At 38.3% G+C, this 20,399-nt stretch overlaps 3 protein-coding genes across 5 annotated transcripts; 2 read left to right on the top strand and 1 right to left on the bottom strand.

Annotated features, from left to right (window-relative positions):
* Positions 1 to 203: 203 nt before the first annotated feature.
* On the top strand, positions 204 to 3,514 carry LOC141912568 (protein ILRUN-like). Its single transcript, XM_074803850.1, has 5 exons — positions 204 to 484; positions 747 to 904; positions 1,241 to 1,438; positions 1,989 to 2,290; positions 2,459 to 3,514. The coding sequence occupies exons 1-5, from the start codon at positions 327 to 329 to the stop codon at positions 2,528 to 2,530; spliced, it is 888 nt and encodes a 295-aa protein (XP_074659951.1). The 5' UTR covers positions 204 to 326; the 3' UTR covers positions 2,531 to 3,514.
* LOC141912565 (thymidylate synthase-like) lies at positions 3,483 to 6,368 on the bottom strand. The gene is made up of 8 exons (XM_074803849.1): positions 6,298 to 6,368; positions 5,974 to 6,105; positions 5,614 to 5,741; positions 5,295 to 5,474; positions 4,942 to 5,112; positions 4,501 to 4,601; positions 3,909 to 4,055; positions 3,483 to 3,796 (listed from the first exon to the last, which is right to left on the bottom strand). The coding sequence occupies exons 2-8, from the start codon at positions 6,090 to 6,092 to the stop codon at positions 3,659 to 3,661; spliced, it is 984 nt and encodes a 327-aa protein (XP_074659950.1). The 5' UTR covers positions 6,093 to 6,105; positions 6,298 to 6,368; the 3' UTR covers positions 3,483 to 3,658.
* Positions 6,369 to 6,469: 101 nt separating this feature from the next.
* On the top strand, positions 6,470 to 20,059 carry LOC141912698 (KICSTOR complex protein ITFG2-like). Of its 3 annotated transcripts, none has more exons than XM_074804034.1 (13): positions 6,470 to 6,530; positions 7,374 to 7,566; positions 7,641 to 8,006; positions 8,092 to 8,133; positions 8,219 to 8,338; positions 8,497 to 8,608; positions 9,527 to 9,690; positions 10,283 to 10,410; positions 10,491 to 10,645; positions 11,715 to 11,803; positions 12,371 to 12,488; positions 12,586 to 12,762; positions 19,982 to 20,059. In XM_074804034.1, the coding sequence occupies exons 2-13, from the start codon at positions 7,471 to 7,473 to the stop codon at positions 20,044 to 20,046; spliced, it is 1,632 nt and encodes a 543-aa protein (XP_074660135.1). In that variant the 5' UTR covers positions 6,470 to 6,530; positions 7,374 to 7,470; the 3' UTR covers positions 20,047 to 20,059. The 3 variants fall into 3 exon arrangements, with proteins under 3 accessions (XP_074660135.1, XP_074660134.1, XP_074660136.1); XM_074804033.1 differs by lacking the exon at positions 19,982 to 20,059 and adding an exon at positions 13,283 to 13,392; XM_074804035.1 differs by lacking the exons at positions 6,470 to 6,530; positions 19,982 to 20,059 and adding exons at positions 6,692 to 6,719; positions 13,283 to 13,392.
* Positions 20,060 to 20,399: the final 340 nt, after the last annotated feature.

Raw genomic sequence — 20,399 nt, 5'->3', positions numbered from 1 at the left:
TAGGTCACGTGATAAGATCCAGTCAGAATCCCTGGTTGGCCCGTACTAACCCTAACCCTAGGTCACGTGATGAGACCCAGTCAGAATCTCTATTTGGCCCGTACTAACCCTAACCCTAGGTCACGTGACCATTCGGAATCGGACTCATGGACCGGACGTGAGGATTACCTCCTATTTTTAGTGGCAACCGGCTCCTCCTTATGACGTCATCAATATGTCGTTGTGTAGTAGAGGAGTAATGATGACGGAATTGATGTTTGTGATTGATTTTAATCGTGTTAAACGTTCGATAACAATTCAATAAAACATTGATAAACAAACAAACAATGGATGTGGATAATAACGATATCGATTCACAATTATTACAGCAGTTCAGTAGAATGGGAACCACTGATAAAGATGTTCTGATTGGACAGTTTCAGAAACTACTCGGTTATCAGCTGGGAACTGGTAGCTGCGCTTTCTTTCTTGAAATGAATAATTGGTAAGAGATTCTTACCCAATTCTTAACTCATAATTTCATATCAACTCGTATAAATACAGACTGCGGCTGCGCCTACGGCAGCTACTAAACAAAATAGCGCCACCTCTAGTGAACTTCGGTTTAATTTAACCATACCAGTCCTGTAAAAATCGCAAACTGATCGTAAAGCGCTTTGGCCTTAGTTCTATCTCAGTTAAAATCAGAAGCTGTTGAAGCTATATTTGTAAGCTGCCAGCTGGTGCAATGTTTGTTGATTTTACAGGAACCTACAAGCTGCTGTCTGCGCTTACTTCGACTTCGAACAACCAAAACAAGATAAACTGCCGAACATGAGACTAATCAACGATATAACAATCGGGGAGGGTGAATCAGTGCCTCCAAATACACAGTTCACTAAAACATGGAGGATACAGAATTCAGGTTAGAGTCCGCCGCCAACGCCTTGTCACACAGACTAACAGTTACCTAGTTACAGTTGCCTAGTAACAGTTACCTAGTTATTCACTGGACCCTGTTACACTGTTCTGGACTCAGTTCCACAGTTCTGGACTCAATTCCACAGTTCTCGACCCTGCTCCACAGTTCTGGATCCAGTTCCACAGTTCTGGACCCTGTTCCACAGTTCTGGAACCAGTTCCACAGTTCTGGACCCAGTTCCACAGTTCTGGACCCAGTTCCACAGTTCTGAATCCACATTTCGTGGAATTGGATCCCTGCATCAAATATCAGACGTTTGAAAATAAAAGTATATTTCAGGAGATGAAGAATGGCCACCGGGCGTGTCACTGAAATTCCTACAGGGAGATTTACTTGGAACACAAACACAACACATGGTAGATAGTATTAAACCTTTAGATACAGTCGATGTTTGTATCAGTATGACCAGTCCGGTTACTCCTGGTATTTATCAAGGTCAATGGAGAATGAGTACGGCTATCGGTCAGTATTTCGGAGGTAAGAATATACGACAAACCGGTCTGTAGTGTTAACCATCCTGTTTGTAGTGTCCGTCCTCTCGGTCAGATTAGATGTAATTGTTACAGTTACCTAGTTACCTATGAATTATATATATATATATATAATTTTGATCATTATATCATCTAAGATGATTGTACAATAAAGGAGTTTACATACTTTTTTACAAGATGAGGGACACAGTACAAGCCTTGGGCTGTAATTACTAAGGCGCTGTGTGACCACGTGCTTTGTGTGCAAGGTGCAATACTTGTAGATACATGATGCTTTAGAATAGTGAACCCCCCGATGAACCGCCCGTCCATTTACCGCCACCCCCGCCTACTGCCAGGTCTACTCAATGTTCATCTCTATATAAATACATAGAAAAGCACACCCGATATACCGCCAAAATCGTTCTGCACCGATATGGGCCCGTGGTATATCGGGGGTGGACTGTATATGAATATCAATAACATTATATCATTTATATTCATAATAATAGAATTATGATAATAATAATAATAATAATGATGATGATATATTGTAGAGGTGATTTGGGTGATAATAACGGTCGAACCCGATGGATTATTAGGAGTAACTCAACAGTTATCACGAATCGGAGCGAATGATTTCATCGCGTCGACTCCCGACAAACAAAACAATCCGTTCTCATCGGCTGTGCATAACAATAGTTTCTCTAGTGATTGTTACCATGGTAACCCGGCTGCTGCGTTGTTAGATTCGTCGCCGAATTATTCCATTATCGCGCAACAAGGAAGTCCTCGATTGTTGGAAGAGACATCACCCGTCAGACAAACAGCGCCCCCTGTCAGACAGGCTCTGTTTCAGGTATTTAAACGCATTTTAGCTTCAGTGAATATTTTTCTAATTTGCTTTTTTTTGATTGAATGGGTTTATGAGAAAATCTCTTAAATTTTGAGTAATTCGCTGGATTTGTCACTACTACTACTAGCGACTCCTGGTGGTTGAAATCGGAATATTTGGTTTTATTTTCAGTCGTCTGAATTCGGTGCTAGTTCCCCTCCACACAACAATGGTGACTATGATGACGAAGGCATGGTCACGTAATCGCAATTCAAGTCAAATTTTCGTTGATATTTTAAAAAATCAGAAAAAGATGATTGGACAATTTAAATTATAACGAATAAGAGTTAAGAGTAATTACCTGGTACTGTGTAAATATGTTATGCTTCAGAACCATTTCCTACTACGTATTATTGTAGTAGTTCTGCTTATGTTTTTGGATCCAGTTTGGCTGAAATCTGTGTCCCTGGACCCAGTTTGGCTGAAATCTGTGTCCCTGGACCCAGTTTGGCTGAAATCTGTGTCCCTGGACCCAGTTTGGCTGAAATCTGTGTCCCTGGACCCAGTTTAGCTGATATCTGTGTCCCTGGACCCAGTTTGGCTGAAATCTGTGTCCCTGGACCCAGTTTGGCTGAAATCTGTGTCCCTGGACCCAGTTTGGCTGAAATCTGTGTCCCTGGACCCAGTTTGGCTGAAATCTGTGTCCCTGGACCCAGTTTGGCTGAAATCTGTGTCCCTGGACCCAGTTTGGCTGAAATCTGTGTCCCTGGACCCAGTTTGGCTGAAATCTGTGTCCCTGGACCCAGTTTGGCTGAAATCTGTGTCCCTGGACCCAGTTTGGCTGAAATCTGTGTCCCTGGACCCAGTTTGGCTGAAATCTGTGTCCCTGGACCCAGTTTGGATGAAATCTGTCCAGAGATCGGGTTAAAATTATATCTCTGATTCTGGACGCAGTTTGTTCATGTTTCTTGTAATTGATACAAATATTCTTTTTGCTCTTTTTTTTCGCGTGTAATGATGTATAATTGCGGCGCGTATCTGGGTTAAGAGTCTCCATCTGTTTTAATTTTCTTCATTTCATGCGTTTTGATTGTATAACTGTTAACTGCCACTAGGGGGAGTATCCTGCCAATGATGTGTGATTGAATGATGTCCTTTTTTCCAAAAAAAATTAAACAAAATAAAACTTGATTAAATTTTCATTTAACAATTCACAAAAGTTTTTTATTGATACAAAATGTCTTGTACAAAGATACATATTTAAATGCAAGTTTAAAGATCTACAGTCTACACTAGATAGTAGTCTACAGTCTATGCCACAGATTGTAGTCTACAGTCTACACTAGATAGTAGTCTACAGTCTACGCCACAGACAGTAGTCTACAGTCTACGCTAGACGGCCATTTTCATAGTTATTTTTGGATGTGAAACGTAATCCTGAATTTCGAAATCCTCCATTTTAAAATCGTTGATATTTTCCACTTTCCGTTTGAACATCAATTTCGGGAACGGATACGGTTTCCGCGACAACTGAAACGATAATAATACTACAATAACGAGTCGGTTGGCGCGGCGATATCGTGCCGAGAGGGTAACGTTGAGTTAACCGGTAGTACAGAGATTGAATAATAGATGTCGTTACCTGTTCGTTGAGAGGTTCGATATGATCGAGGTAAACATGGGCGTCTCCGAGAGTGTGAACGAAATCACCGGGTTTTAAATCAGTTATCTGCGCGATCATACACGTTAACAGGGCGTAACTAGCTATGTTAAACGGTACTCCTAAACCCTGCAATATATATATATACACTCACTAAAACTGGTAGAGAGTGAAAACTGGAAATACGAGATCGGTTTCACAAAAAAGTTTAACTCAAATTTTTGGGGTAACCACCATTGGTTACTTCATGTTTTCAATGAGGACAACAATTCAAATTTAACCGTTTTGAGCTTAAACCTTTTCGTGAAACTGGTTTAAAGCAGTTTGTTTTAACTGATAGTTTGAATTAGTTGATTATTCCGCTATAGGAGGGTGCGAGGTCATTATAACGAGGTTCCGCTATAGGAGGGTGCGAGGTCATTATAACGAGGTTCCGCTATAGGAGGGTGCGAGGTCATTATAACGAGGTTCCGCTATAGGAGGGTGCGAGGTCATTATAATGAGGTTCCGCTATAGGAGGGTGCGAGGTCATTATAATGAGGTTCCGCTATAGGAGGGCGGTTCGATGATTTACCATATCAGCTGATCTCTGATAGAGTTGACAAGACAATTCACCATTAGCAACGTAAAACTGTACGAGAGCGTGACAAGGAGGTAGCGCCATCTTCGGTATATCTGAAACATTAAAATACAACCGTAAGTTTATCGATGGAGGAAAATGGATGAGAAGTGAGGAAAGTGGATGAGTGGAATGAGGAGAGTGGATGAGAGGAATGAGGAGAGAGGAAAGTGGATGAGTGGAATAAGAGAGGAGAGTGGATGAGTGGAATGAGAGTGGATGAGAGGAATGAGGAAAGTGGATGAGTGGAATAAGGAGAGAGAGGAAAGTGGATGAGTGGAATAAGAGAGGAGAGTGGATGAGTGGAATGAGAGTGGATGAGAGGAATGAGGAAAGTGGATGAGTGGAATAAGGAGAGAGAGGAAAGTGGATGAGAGAGAGAGGAATGATAATTACCGGGTGGATTCCAAGCTGACATGATAATACGTCTGCTGTAAGGATTAGTTTTAATTTGATCAATAACATGTTGTAATTGATCAGTTCCCAGACCACTGTAATCACTGTGACAATTCTTATATTCCGCACCGAAATGTCTCCATTGAAATCCATAAACGGGACCTAAATCACCTGAAATAGAACAAACTATTTATCAAAACAATCTCTGACTCGGGACCAGTCAGGGGTGAAGCATCCAGTCCATTTCAAGCGTAATCATCTTTGTAAACACGCAATTTCAATTGTCACCGTGGTTACTAACCAACAGAGCGACGGGGCCACAAACTCCAACCCGAGTTTAAAACAGCACGAACCTTCCTCGTGATGGTGGAGACCTCTATTATCGAGGAATTCTCTAGTTCCGTTCGCCTCCCAGATTCGAACTCGTTTCGCCGTTAATTCTTTACCGTCCGTCGAGCCTTTTATAAACCACAATAACTCTTCGGCTAAACCTCGGAAAAATACCTTCTTCGTCGTCAATAATGGGAAACTTTCTACGGAAAATAAAAACATCTTTCAGATGACATTTAACCCGGCGGACCACGTGCCCTAGGAATGTGCCCGTGGACTCGGTCTAGATGATTGTTTGGAATGAGACTCCTATCGCCCTCTTTAGTCATACAACGGAATTACCTCTTAGATTATATCTGAACTGCATCCCGAATATAGATTTAATACCGGTTCCCGTACGATCATCTTTTATTACTCCTGATTTCAGTATTTGTCGAATTGCGTCTAAATATTGCTGTTCATCGTGGCAACTGTAACAAGATTAAAACAGTTCTGAAATTAATTGTTTCTCAAGTTCAAGTAATAAATAATTGATGAATATTAATTGAATAGTTATGATTTGTGAGACACGCCCACGCCGCCCGGATGAGTGCGCACATTGCCCGGATGAGCGCCCACATCGCCCGGGTGAGTGCCCACATCACCCAGATGAGCGCCCACATTGCCCGGGTGAGCTATCAGCACCGAGTCCAGTGTCATTACGTTTTATCCGAGGAGGAATCTGCTGATATTTTTGTTGCCTGTGGTTTCAAGTTTTCCTGCTGCTCCGTTGACGCTGCTGTTTTTAACACATTCTCCGTAGATCGTAAAATATTTTCCATTATTCCTTTTATTCTAAAAATACAAATAAATTTCTCAAAGTTTCAAGGTTCAAAGTGGCTTCAACAATTTTTGATATTTTAGAACCAATAACCAAGTCCACCTTAAATCCCTGCCCCCAGCCGGGAGCGATCAGATGTACCTATTAACAGTTATTCAGCGCACTTTCAATGATTCTTTCGTCGATATTAAGGTTAATATATTTACCAGAGGTTCCTAATCGCTTAGTTTTTTCTAAAATCTGACAATTGGATTTTGGAAGCCCGCTATGTTCCCGCCGATTGATTCTGAACTGACCGGCCGGTGCTGCCATCTAGGTTCCTACACCAGCTGATGCTGCCGCCTAGCGAATTCAATTCAAATTATATTGATTTTTCCAAGTTCAATTCAAATAAATTGTGTATTCTCGCTCTAAGTCAGTGTATTCAACAATTTTAAAGGTTTGTTGAAGAAATGTTAATGATTTTTTCCCCTTTTTGGAAATTGCATGTATTTTGATTTATTAGTTTGTTTCAGATTCAAAATGTCATCAGCAATTCATACATTGCCATTGGTTAATCTTAATATATCTTCACTAGAAAGATTTAGCCTGGATTCTATCATTCAGTAGATTGCGTCAATCACGAGAGGTGCGGATCTGCACTTTTACCCTGATCCGTTTTAAAATCCTGGTACCCATCCTGGTACCTCCATAGAGGTTGCCGATACGTTCACCTTGGGCCACACGCACTTCCTTTACCTTTTTCAGAATAACACTAACAACACTCGTATTTATGGACCGAATAAAACCTTCTCCTTGTAGCAAATTCTACAAAATGGCTAGAAATCAAGCGTGTATGGCTTATCAAATGAACTACGCCATAATCATGACTGATCAGATTTTTTTAAAATAAAATTCAACCAATCAACTCTATAAATAATTTAATCTTTTAGTAATGAATAAATATACCAATTATTTTTAATGAAAGATCACTACTAAGTGAGAGAGCTTTTTATGGAAACCCTGTCACCTAACCAATACTAATCAACAAACGAGCCGGACACCAATAGGCCGCCACCAGGCCTCCTTCCGTCCGTGAATTTGATGATGATGATGATGATGATGATGATGAAAATTACAATCTCATTCGAAAACTTGCTCTCCCTCCACTCCTCCCTCCACCTCCTCCACAGATGACCAGGCAGCAGTTTCTTCCAGTTCCAGCCTCTCTACAGCTTTATGATGGATCCATCTTTCTGCTCTGATAGACTTAACAAGTTTAACATTTTCCTCTCATCCACAGGTTACAAACAGAAACAGAAATCATGCATTTTATCGATATTTTCCGATTGTGAAACGATCACTGACTCTCCCCAGTTGCCCGGCAACTAATAACAACAATGAGAACAGTTTCATTTGTGAAGAAATTAGAATATGATTTTACGGGAAACGTATTTAACGAGGCTCTCGTCATCGGAGATGTAGACAATGATCAGGTCGGTATCCATAGTTACCGTAGACAATGATCGCGTCAGTATCCATAGTAACGATTACTGTATTGTTATTTCAGAGTAATGAATTAGTGATAGGAAATATTGATGGGGAATTAGCGGTTTTTAAAGGGGGAGCCACATGGACTACTGGAGTCCCAACGACTTCGGCAGGAGTCCCATCAACTGCCGGAGGAGTCCCGATGACTACTGGAGTTCAGTCAACAACTGGTGGAGTCCCGGCAACTTCCGATGGAGCATCGACTTCTAGTGAAAACACATCATCAACTGGCACAGGAGTCCCATTGACTTCTGCAGGTGGAACATCAAGTAGTGGGGGAGTCCCATTGACTACCAGTGCAGGAGTCCCATTGACTGCCAGTGCGGGAGTCCCATTGACTACCAGTGCAGGAGTCCCTTGGAAATATTCCAAACATTTAGGCATGGTAACTACATGTAATGATTGTATTACTGATTGTGTACTGTGTGTGTATGATTTTACAGTGATTGTGATTGTGATTGTGATTACAGATTACATGTATCAGTATCGGTGATATATTCAATCATGGCAAGGTACGTACCACCTGGGGGGACCATCTCACAATCTGTATTCCATTACGCGGGGACCGTCTCTCAGTTTCATATTGATTAATTTCAGAATAATATCGTCTGTTTAACGGCTGAAGGTAAATGTCACGTGTTTGATCTGAATGAGGAACAAGAGTTTGATCCAGGACCGACTGTGAATACATGTAACATTAGTACTAATACACAACAGGTAAATCACTACCTCCCACCCCCGGACTACCTCACCCTTAGACTCCCCTGGACTACCTCACCCTTAGACTCCCTGGACTGCAGACTAACTGAAATCAGCTACACGATCATAGTATATATCACTGATAACAATTAGCTCTGAAATCACTTTCATTCTAGTCTGATAAACATTTAAACGATGATTCTATCGATGACAGCGCCACCTATATTCAACCGTCGTTCACTCAACAGTTATCAGCGAATAGTCGCGTGATGTTACTACAAGATGTAGGTTAGTAGGTCAGTTTATTTCACCGAATTTCAATGATATTAGTGATATACATTTTCTCGCTAGATGGCAATGGTCTCGCTGATATTTAATGTTATAGTTTCTCACTAGATGGCAACGTTCTCGCTGATATTTAATGTAATAGTTTCTCACTAGATGGCAACAGTCTCGCTGATATTTAATGTTATAGTTTCTCACTAGATGGCAACGTTCTCGCTGATATTTAATGTAATAGTTTCTCACTAGATGGCAACGGTCTCGCTCATATTTAATGTAATAGTTTCTCACTAGATGGCAACGGTCTCGCTAATATTTAATGTAATAGTTTCTCACTAGATGGCAACGGTCTCGCTGATATTTAATGTAATAGTTTCTCACTAGATGGCAACGGTCTCGCTGATATTTAATGTAATAGTTTCTCACTAGATGGCAACGGTCTCGCTGATATATAATGTTATAGTTTCTCACTAGATGGCAACGGTCTCGCTGATATATAATGTTATAGTTTCTCACTAGATGGCAACGGTCTCGCTGATATTTAATGTAATAGTTTCTCACTAGATGGCAACGGTCTCGCTGATATTTAACGTAATAGTTTCTCACTAGATGGCAACGGTCTCGCTGATATTTAATGTAATAGTTTCTCACTAGATGGCAACGGTCTCGCTGATATTTAACGTAATAGTTTCTCACTAGATGGCAACGGTCTCGCTGATATTTAACGTAATAGTTTCTCACTAGATGGCAACGGTCTCGCTGATATTTAATGTAATAGTTTCTCACTAGATGGCAACGGTCTCGCTGATATTTAACGTAATAGTTTCTCACTAGATGGCAACGGTCTCGCTGATATTTAACGTAATAGTTTCTCACTAGATGACAACGGTCTCGCTGATATTTTATGTTATAATTTCTCACTAGATGGCGATGGTTTGACAGAATTAGTTATCGGATATTCTGATCGAGTTGTTTGTTTATTCCGATGGATCGAAGGTCTCACTCCCGATAGTAGAATCGAAACTGCGTCTGCTTCTACTGTTACCGGTTCTATTGTTCAATTAGAAAAATGGCAACTTGCAGGACAGGTAAATATAATCAATAATCAGCCTGAACCCAGTACTCCTCAGCAGCAGCAGCTACTGATACAGCTACAGCAGCAGCTACTGATACAGCAGCAGCAGCAGCAGCAGCAGCAGCAGCAGCAGCAGCTACTGATACAGCAGCAGCCGCAGCTACTGATGCAGCAGCAGCAGCTACTGATACAGCTACAGCAGCAGCTACTGATGCAGCAGCAGCAGCAGCAGCAGCAGCAGCCGCAGCAGCTACTGATACAGCAGCAGCCGCAGCAGCTACTGATACAGCTACAGCAGCAGCTCATGATACAGCTGTAGGAACAGCTACTGAAACAAGCTGCAGCAGCAGCTACTGATACAGCAGCAGCAGCAGCAGACTGGACGCTGTACTCCTCAGCAGCAGCAGCAGCCTGGACCCTGTCCCAGGATTATTGACAGATAATCAGTATCCTTACAAAAACTGACCCTTCTCTCCAGTTCTCCTGTAATCTCCTGTCCCAACTTGAGGCATATCTTCCTATATTGAAAACCCGATCCTCTAGATTTCAGTCCTGATTTCTGTTGGGTGCAACCCGGTATACAGATGTGTATTATATATTGACAGGTTGGGTCTATCACTGTCAGTCATGATTTAGACGGCCATATTGAATTACTAGTAGCGCAGCCTGGTGGCAGTTTTGTGAAGTTGATTCGAAGCGTTGAACCGTCAGATGCGTCTGATGCGTCGCCATGGTAATGTTAGTTTTAGTATCCAATTAAAATGTCTGATGTATGAAGAATATTGATTGTTTGTTTTTGTTTTGTCGCTATAGCGATAAACATTTAGGTCCGTCTGTGGTATATTACCCGTTAGGATCGGCTCTCGTTCGCAGTTCAAACGTAACCACGGTTGCGCTGGGCGGGTTAAAAACCGGTAAAATTAAAGATGGTAAACCAGTGATTCATTGCGCTCTTTCTACACTGGACGGTAAGCATTAAACTGCAGTTTCATCAACCTGCACCAGGGGGAAATTGGGTAAATCCTCAATCTCAATATTTCTGTGTAGGTACTGTGATATTGCTGTATTTCTGTGTAGGTACTGCGCTATTGCTGTATTTCTGTGTAGTTACTGCGATATTACTGTATTTCTGTGCAGGTACTGTGATATTACTGTATTTATGTGTAGGTACTGCGATATTACTGTATTTCTGTGTAGGTACCGTGATATTACTGTATTTCTGTGTAGGTACTGCGATATTGCTGTATTTCTGTGTAGGTACTGTGATATTACTGTATTTCTGTGTAGGTACTGTGATATTGCTGTATTTCTGTGTAGGCACTGTGATATTACTGTATTTCTGTGTAGGTACTGTGATATTACTGTATTTCTGTGTAGGTACTGTGATATTACTGTATTTCTGTGTAGGTACTGTGATATTACTGTATTTCTGTGTAGGTACTGTGATATTACTGTATTTCTGTGTAGGTACTGTGATATTACTGTATTTCTGTGTAGGTACTGTGATATTACTGTATTTCTGTGTAGGTACTGTGATATTACTGTATTTCTGTGTAGGTACTGTGATATTACTGTATTTCTGTGTAGGTACTGTGATATTGCTGTATTTCTGTGTAGGTACTGTGATATTACTGTATTTCTGTGTAGGTACTGTGATATTACTGTATTTCTGTGTAGTTACTGTGATATTACTGTATTTCTGTGTAGGTACTGTGATATTACTGTATTTCTGTGTAGGCACTGTGATATTACTGTATTTCTGTGTAGGTACTGTGATATTACTGTATTTCTGTGCAGGTACTGTGATATTACTGTATTTCTGTGTAGGTACTGTGATATTACTGTATTTCTGTGTAGGTACTGTGATATTACTGTATTTCTGTGTAGGTACTGTGATACTACTGTATTTCTGTGTAGGTACTGTGATATTACTGTATTTCTGTGTAGTTACTGTGATATTACTGTATTTCTGTGTAGGCACTGTGATATTACTGTATTTCTGTGTAGGTACTGTGATACTACTGTATTTCTGTGTAGGTACTGTGATATTACTGGAGAATGAAGTTGTGGAGTGGTTCATGCAGTTAGAACAACAATTCTTCTCACTGGGAAAACTTGATGTTATGGTAAGTATCAAATCAGCTGCTATCAATCTAATGTCTGCAGACTGATCTGTGGAACGGGATTGTGGAACTGTTTCCAGATCTGTGGAACTGGATTGTGGAACTGTGTCCAGAACTGTGGAACTGGATTGTGGAACTGTTTCCAGATCTGTGGAACTGGATTGTGGAACTGTGTCCAGAACTGTGGAACGGGATTGTGGAACTGTTTCCAGATCTGTGGAACTGGATTGTGGAACTGTGTCCAGAACTGTGGAACGGGATTTTGGAACTGTGTCCAGAACTGTGGGACGGGATTGTGGAACTGTGTCCAGAACTGTGGAACGGGATTTTGGAACTGTGTCCAGAACTGTGGGACGGGATTGTGGAACTGTGTCCAGAACTGTGGAACTGGATTGTGGAACTGTTTCCAGATCTGTGGAACTGTGTCCAGAACTGTGGGACGGGATTGTGGAACTGTGTCCAGAACTGTGGAACTGGATTGTGGAACTGTTTCCAGATCTGTGGAACTGGATTGTGGAACTGTGTCCAGAACTGTGGATTTTATAGATGATATTGATTGAATTATTGTAGGGAGATGGTCAAGATGAAGTAGTCACATGTTCCTGGGACGGTCAAACTTATATCATCAACTACAATAAAGAAGTTATTAGATTTCTGTTTGATGAGAATGTAGCAGCATTTTGTGCAGGTATATCATATCATTGTTATAACGACTGGGGTTTATCGGGGGCTGTCCCAGTGTCCTAATATCTGATCTTTGATGTAATGGTATATTTAAATTGCAGGTAATTTTGCTGTTAATCCAGGAGTAAATGTTCCGGCGTTGGTTTACGTTACGTTTACCGGTAAAATATACATCTATTACGACATCGCCATGCCGACGATTAAACCGGTGAATCTGATCAGTAATATGGAGAGTAAAACGGAAACTCGCGAAATCCTCGAAAAACTCAATTTACAAAGTGAGTTCTCAAAACCTAATTACCATAGTTAAAAATATTACCATAGTGACAAAAGCTCGCGAAAATAACAATGAAGAAATTGCAGCAGTTAACTTTGCCCCAAGGTTTTGATTCCATTGATAAGTGTTTCACAATAATTCAATTGGGGGTCATTCATTCATTATGTACACATTAGGGGAGGGGGAGGGGTCAGAGCAATTGCGTACTGTAATGCTGAATGTATATGAAAAAATGGCCGATTATGCGTACAGAGGGGGAGGGGGGTTGAAAAATACAAATTTTATGCGTACGTAATAAATGAATGATCCCTTTGTAGATAGCACTTGATTAACTTATTGAATTTGACATGATTCAATTCTCAGCCATTTTGCAAATGGTTCATAGATTTGTGTCGTAAATGTCAACTTGCTTATTATTTTCTTCATAATTTTGAATTTCTTGTTCAATTATAATTAACTTTATAAGTGTTCACTGAATTGTTGTAACTGGTTCTCATTGTTGTAACTGGTTCTCATTTCAGATCTAAGTCAGAAAGAATTACGTGAAGTTTATAAATGGTGTTTATATGGAATGAAATCTATGTGAATTGATTTGTGACGTGTTATAATTTTGTACAGTATTAAATAAATGTAAATAAATGATTCTTTGTATAAAATCACTGTTTCGCATCATCTCATTTTTGCTGGAATCTGGTTCTAGTTTTAGACAAGTTTGTAAAGGAGTAAAGTCTATTTGACTTCTGAGGATTTTGTGCAATGACATATCTAAGGACTAAAACACTACTAAATCTTTTAACCAAGTCTTAAAATTCGCGGGCAATGACGCGTGGATTAATGAACCAATCATCGAACCGAATCTTCGCAAATTAGGTGGCAGCACCGTACGGTCCCCTAGCGGGATTTCTGTGAACTAATGTAATACTGCGGGCTGACACGCCGGGTAGTTGAAATATAAATGCTTATTTTTGAGGACTCTGCCTCTGTTATAGCTGGAAAGCGTTAATATTAATTTCGGGAGTGGCAAAGATCCTATCTTACTTTTGAAAATAGTCAATAATCTAGTCCGTAGTATTACATTAGTTCACAGAAATTCCGCTAGGGGACCGTACGGTGCTGCCACCAAGCTCGTGGAATATAATTTAAAATAATTTTCTAATATTTGTAAAAGTGTATTGAGATAAAGTTTTAATTTAGGAATTGCACTAGGTTGATTTACCATCAATTTTCTTTCATATCAATCAATAAATGTTTGATTTGAATTGTGCCGCCTTCTTGTAAATACAATTTATTCCAGAATATCAGCAGTCTGTATTTAATAAATACCTAAACGCACAGAACTACACGATATTCATAAACAGGTGAATGAAACGATGCCAGAATTTGTTTTTATAAAGTTTTTTACCAAAATAAAAAGATCGCCATTTCATTTTCATTCCTCGCCTTTGATTCCATTGATAAGTGTTTCACAATAATTCAATTGGGGATCATTCATTCATTACGTACGCATTAGGGGAGGGGGAGGGGTCAGTGCAATTGTGTACTGTAATGCGTATAAAAATGGAACGAAAAAATGGCCGATTTTGCGTACAGTGGGGGAGGGGGGTTGAAAAATACAAATTTTATGCGTACGTAATAAATGAATGATCCCTTGTAGATAGCACTTGATTAACTTATTGAATTTGACATGATTCAATTCTCAGCCATTTTGCAAATGGTTCATAGATTTGTGTCGTAAATGTCAACTTGCTTATTATTTTCTTCATAATTTTGAATTTCTTGTTCAATTATAATTAACTTTATAAGTGTTCACTGAATTGTTGTAACTGGTTCTCATTTCAGATCTAAGTCAGAAAGAATTACGTGAAGTTTATAAATGGTGTTTATATGGAATGAAATCTATGTGAATTGATTTGTGACGTGTTATAATTTTGTACAGTATTAAATAAATGTAAATAAATGATTCTTTATATAAAATCACTGTTTCGCATCATCTCATTTTTGCTGGAATCTGGTTCTAGTTTTACACAAGTTTGTAAAGGAGTAAAGTTTATTTGACTTCTGAGGATTTTGTGCAATGACGTATCTAAGGACTATACACTACTAAATATTTTAACCAAGTCTTAAAATTCGCGGGCAATGACGCGTGGATTAATGAACCAATCATCGAACCGAATCTTCGCAAATTAGGTGGCAGCACCGTACGGTCCCCTAGCGGGATTTCTGTGAACTAATGTAATACTGCGGGCTGACACGCCGGGTAGTTGAAATATAAATGCTTATTTTTGAAGACCCTGCCTCTGTTATAGCTGGAAAGCGTTAATATTAATTTCGGGAGTGGCAAAGATCCTATCTTACTTTTGAAAATAGTCAATAATCTAGTCCGTAGTATTACATTAGTTCACAGAAATTCCGCTAGGGGACCGTACGGTGCTGCCACCAAGCTCGTGGAATATAATTTAAAATAATTTTCTAATATTTGCAAAAGTGTATTGAGATAAAGTTTTAATTTAGGAATTGCACAAGGTTGATTTACCATCAATTGTCTTTCATATCAATCAATAAATGTTTGATTTGAATTGTGCCGCCTTCTTGTAAATGCAAATACAATTTATTCCAGAATATCAGCAGTCTGTATTTAATAAACACCTAAACGCACAGAACTACACGATATTCATAAACAGGTGAATGAAACGATGCCAGAATTTGTTTTTAAAAAATTTTTTTACCAAAATAAAAAGATCGCCATTTCATTTTCATTCCTCGCCTTTGATTCCATTGATAAGTGTTTCACAATAATTCAATTACGGGTCATTCATTCATTACGTACACATTAGGGGAGGGGAGGGGGTCAGTGCAATTGTGTACTGTAATGCGTATAAAAATGGAACGAAAAAATGGCTGATTTTGTGTACAGGGGGGAGGGGGGTTGAAAAATACAAATTTTATGCGTACGTAATAAATGAATGATCCCTTGTAGATAGCACTTGATTAACTTATTGAATTTGAACTTATTTAATTTGACATGATTCAATTCTCAGCCATTTTGCAAATGGTTCATAGATTTGTGTCGTAAATGTCAACTTGCTTATTATTTTCTTCATAATTTTGAATTTCTTGTTCAATTATAATTAATTATAAGTGTTCACTGAATTCTTGTAACTGGTTCTCATTGTTGTAACTGGTTCTCATTTCAGATCTAAGTCAGAAAGAATTACGTGAAGTTTATAAATGGTGTTTATATGGAATGAAATCTATGTGAATTGATTTGTGACGTGTTATAATTTTGTACAGTATTAAATAAATGTAAATAAATGATTCTTTATATAAAATCACTGTTTCGCATCATCTCATTTTTGCTGGAATCTGATTCTAGTTTTAGACAGGTTTGTAAAGGAGTAAAGTTTATTTGACTTCTGAGGATTTTGTGCAATGACATATCTAAGGACTATAACACTACTAAATCTTTTAACCAAGTCTTAAAATTCGCGGGCTAAGACGCGTGGATTAATGAACCAATCATCGAACCGTATCTTCGCAAATTAGGTGGCAGCACCGTACGGTCCCCTAGCGGGATTTCTGTGAACTAATGTAATACTGCGGGCTGACACGCCGGGTAGTTGAAATATAAATGCTTATTTTTGAGGACTCTGCCTCTGTTATAGCTGGAAAGCGTTAATATTAATTTCGGGAGTGGCAAAGATCCTATCTTACTTTTGAAAATAGTCAATAATCTAGTCCGTAGTATTACATTAGTTCACAGAAATTCCGCTAGGGGACCGTACGGTGCTGCCACCAAGCTCGTGGAATATAATTTAAAATAATTTTCTAATATTTGCAAAAGTGTATTGAGATAAAGTTTTAATTTAGGAATTGCACTAGGTTGATTTACCATCAATTTTCTTTCATATCAATCAATAAATGTTTGATTTGAATTGTGCCGCCTTCTTGTAAATACAATTTATTCCAGAATATCAGCAGTCTGTATATACCTAATAAATACCTAAACGCACAGAACTACACGATATTCATAAACAGGTGAATGAAACGATGCCAGAATTTGTTTTTATAAAGTTTTTTACCAAAATAAAAAGATCGCCATTTCATTTTCATTCCTCGCCTTTGATTCCATTGATAAGTGTTTCACAATAATTCAATTACGGGTCATTCATCCATTACGTACACATTAGGGGAGGGGGAGGGGGTCAGTGCAATTGTGTACTGTAATGCGTATAAAAATGGAACGAAAAAATGGCCGATTTTGCGTACAGTGGGGGAGGGGGGTTGAAAAATACAAATTTTATGCGTACGTAATAAATGAATGATCCCTTGTAGATAGCACTTGATTAACTTATTGAATTTGACATGATTCAATTCTCAGCCATTTTGCAAATGGTTCATAGATTTGTGTCGTAAATGTCAACTTGCTTATTATTTTCTTCATAATTTTGAATTTCTTGTTCAATTATAATTAACTTTATAAGTGTTCACTGAATTGTTGTAACTGGTTCTCATTTCAGATCTAAGTCAGAAAGAATTACGTGAAGTTTATAAATGGTGTTTATATGGAATGAAATCTATGTGAATTGATTTGTGACGTGTTATAATTTTGTACAGTATTAAATAAATGTAAATAAATGATTCTTTATATAAAATCACTGTTTCGCATCATCTCATTTTTGCTGGAATCTGGTTCTAGTTTTACACAAGTTTGTAAAGGAGTAAAGTTTATTTGACTTCTGAGGATTTTGTGCAATGACGTATCTAAGGACTATACACTACTAAATATTTTAACCAAGTCTTAAAATTCGCGGGCAATGACGCGTGGATTAATGAACCAATCATCGAACCGAATCTTCGCAAATTAGGTGGCAGCACCGTACGGTCCCCTAGCGGGATTTCTGTGAACTAATGTAATACTGCGGGCTGACACGCCGGGTAGTTGAAATATAAATGCTTATTTTTGAAGACCCTGCCTCTGTTATAGCTGGAAAGCGTTAATATTAATTTCGGGAGTGGCAAAGATCCTATCTTACTTTTGAAAATAGTCAATAATCTAGTCCGTAGTATTACATTAGTTCACAGAAATTCCGCTAGGGGACCGTACGGTGCTGCCACCAAGCTCGTGGAATATAATTTAAAATAATTTTCTAATATTTGCAAAAGTGTATTGAGATAAAGTTTTAATTTAGGAATTGCACAAGGTTGATTTACCATCAATTGTCTTTCATATCAATCAATAAATGTTTGATTTGAATTGTGCCGCCTTCTTGTAAATGCAAATACAATTTATTCCAGAATATCAGCAGTCTGTATTTAATAAACACCTAAACGCACAGAACTACACGATATTCATAAACAGGTGAATGAAACGATGCCAGAATTTGTTTTTAAAAAATTTTTTTACCAAAATAAAAAGATCGCCATTTCATTTTCATTCCTCGCCTTTGATTCCATTGATAAGTGTTTCACAATAATTCAATTACGGGTCATTCATTCATTACGTACACATTAGGGGAGGGGAGGGGGTCAGTGCAATTGTGTACTGTAATGCGTATAAAAATGGAACGAAAAAATGGCTGATTTTGTGTACAGGGGGGAGGGGGGTTGAAAAATACAAATTTTATGCGTACGTAATAAATGAATGATCCCTTGTAGATAGCACTTGATTAACTTATTGAATTTGAACTTATTTAATTTGACATGATTCAATTCTCAGCCATTTTGCAAATGGTTCATAGATTTGTGTCGTAAATGTCAACTTGCTTATTATTTTCTTCATAATTTTGAATTTCTTGTTCAATTATAATTAATTATAAGTGTTCACTGAATTCTTGTAACTGGTTCTCATTGTTGTAACTGGTTCTCATTTCAGATCTAAGTCAGAAAGAATTACGTGAAGTTTATAAATGGTGTTTATATGGAATGAAATCTATGTGAATTGATTTGTGACGTGTTATAATTTTGTACAGTATTAAATAAATGTAAATAAATGATTCTTTATATAAAATCACTGTTTCGCATCATCTCATTTTTGCTGGAATCTGATTCTAGTTTTAGACAGGTTTGTAAAGGAGTAAAGTTTATTTGACTTCTGAGGATTTTGTGCAATGACATATCTAAGGACTATAACACTACTAAATCTTTTAACCAAGTCTTAAAATTCGCGGGCTAAGACGCGTGGATTAATGAACCAATCATCGAACCGTATCTTCGCAAATTAGGTGGCAGCACCGTACGGTCCCCTAGCGGGATTTCTGTGAACTAATGTAATACTGCGGGCTGACACGCCGGGTAGTTGAAATATAAATGCTTATTTTTGAGGACTCTGCCTCTGTTATAGCTGGAAAGCGTTAATATTAATTTCGGGAGTGGCAAAGATCCTATCTTACTTTTGAAAATAGTCAATAATCTAGTCCGTAGTATTACATTAGTTCACAGAAATTCCGCTAGGGGACCGTACGGTGCTGCCACCAAGCTCGTGGAATATAATTTAAAATAATTTTCTAATATTTGCAAAAGTGTATTGAGATAAAGTTTTAATTTAGGAATTGCACTAGGTTGATTTACCATCAATTTTCTTTCATATCAATCAATAAATGTTTGATTTGAATTGTGCCGCCTTCTTGTAAATACAATTTATTCCAGAATATCAGCAGTCTGTATATACCTAATAAATACCTAAACGCACAGAACTACACGATATTCATAAACAGGTGAATGAAACGATGCCAGAATTTGTTTTTATAAAGTTTTTTACCAAAATAAAAAGATCGCCATTTCATTTTCATTCCTCGCCTTTGATTCCATTGATAAGTGTTTCACAATAATTCAATTACGGGTCATTCATCCATTACGTACACATTAGGGGAGGGGGAGGGGGTCAGTGCAATTGTGTACTGTAATGCGTATAAAAATGGAACGAAAAAATGGCCGATTTTGCCTACAGTACAGTGGGGGAGGGGGGTTGAAAAATACACATTTTATGCGTACGTAATAAATGAATGATCCCTTTGTAGATAGCACTTGATTAACTTATTGAATTTGACATGATTCAATTCTCAGCCATTTTGCAAATGGTTCATAGATTTGTGTCGTAAATGTCAACTTGCTTATTATTTTCTTCATAATTTTGAATTTCTTGTTCAATTATAATTAACTTTATAAGTGTTCACTGAATTGTTGTAACTGGTTCTCATTGTTGTAACTGGTTCTCATTTCAGATTTAAGTCAGAAAGAATTACGTGAAGTTTATAAATGGTGTTTATATGGAATGAAATCTATGTGAATTGATTTGTGACTTGTTATAATTTTGTACAGTATTAAATAAATGTAAATAAATGATTCTTTATATAAAATTACTGTTTCGCATCATCTCATTTTTGCTGGAATCTGGTTCTAGTTTTACACAAGTTTGTAAAGGAGTAAAGTTTATTTGACTTCTGAGGATTTTGTGCAATGACATATCTAAGGACTATAACACAAATCTTTTTAACCAAGTCTTAAAATTCGCGGGCTATGACGCGATGGATTATTGAACCAATCATCGAACCGTATCTTCGCAAATTAGGTGGCAGCACCGTACGGTTCCCTAGCGGAATTTCTGTGAACTAATGTAATACTGCCGGCTGGCACGCCGGG

This window comes from Tubulanus polymorphus, chromosome 11 (genome assembly GCF_964204645.1).
Source record: "Tubulanus polymorphus chromosome 11, tnTubPoly1.2, whole genome shotgun sequence".
Classification (NCBI taxonomy): Eukaryota; Metazoa; Nemertea; class Palaeonemertea; order Tubulaniformes; family Tubulanidae; genus Tubulanus; species Tubulanus polymorphus.
Note: the sequence above shows the minus strand (reverse complement) of the source record. Positions and strands in the feature narration are given on the sequence as shown.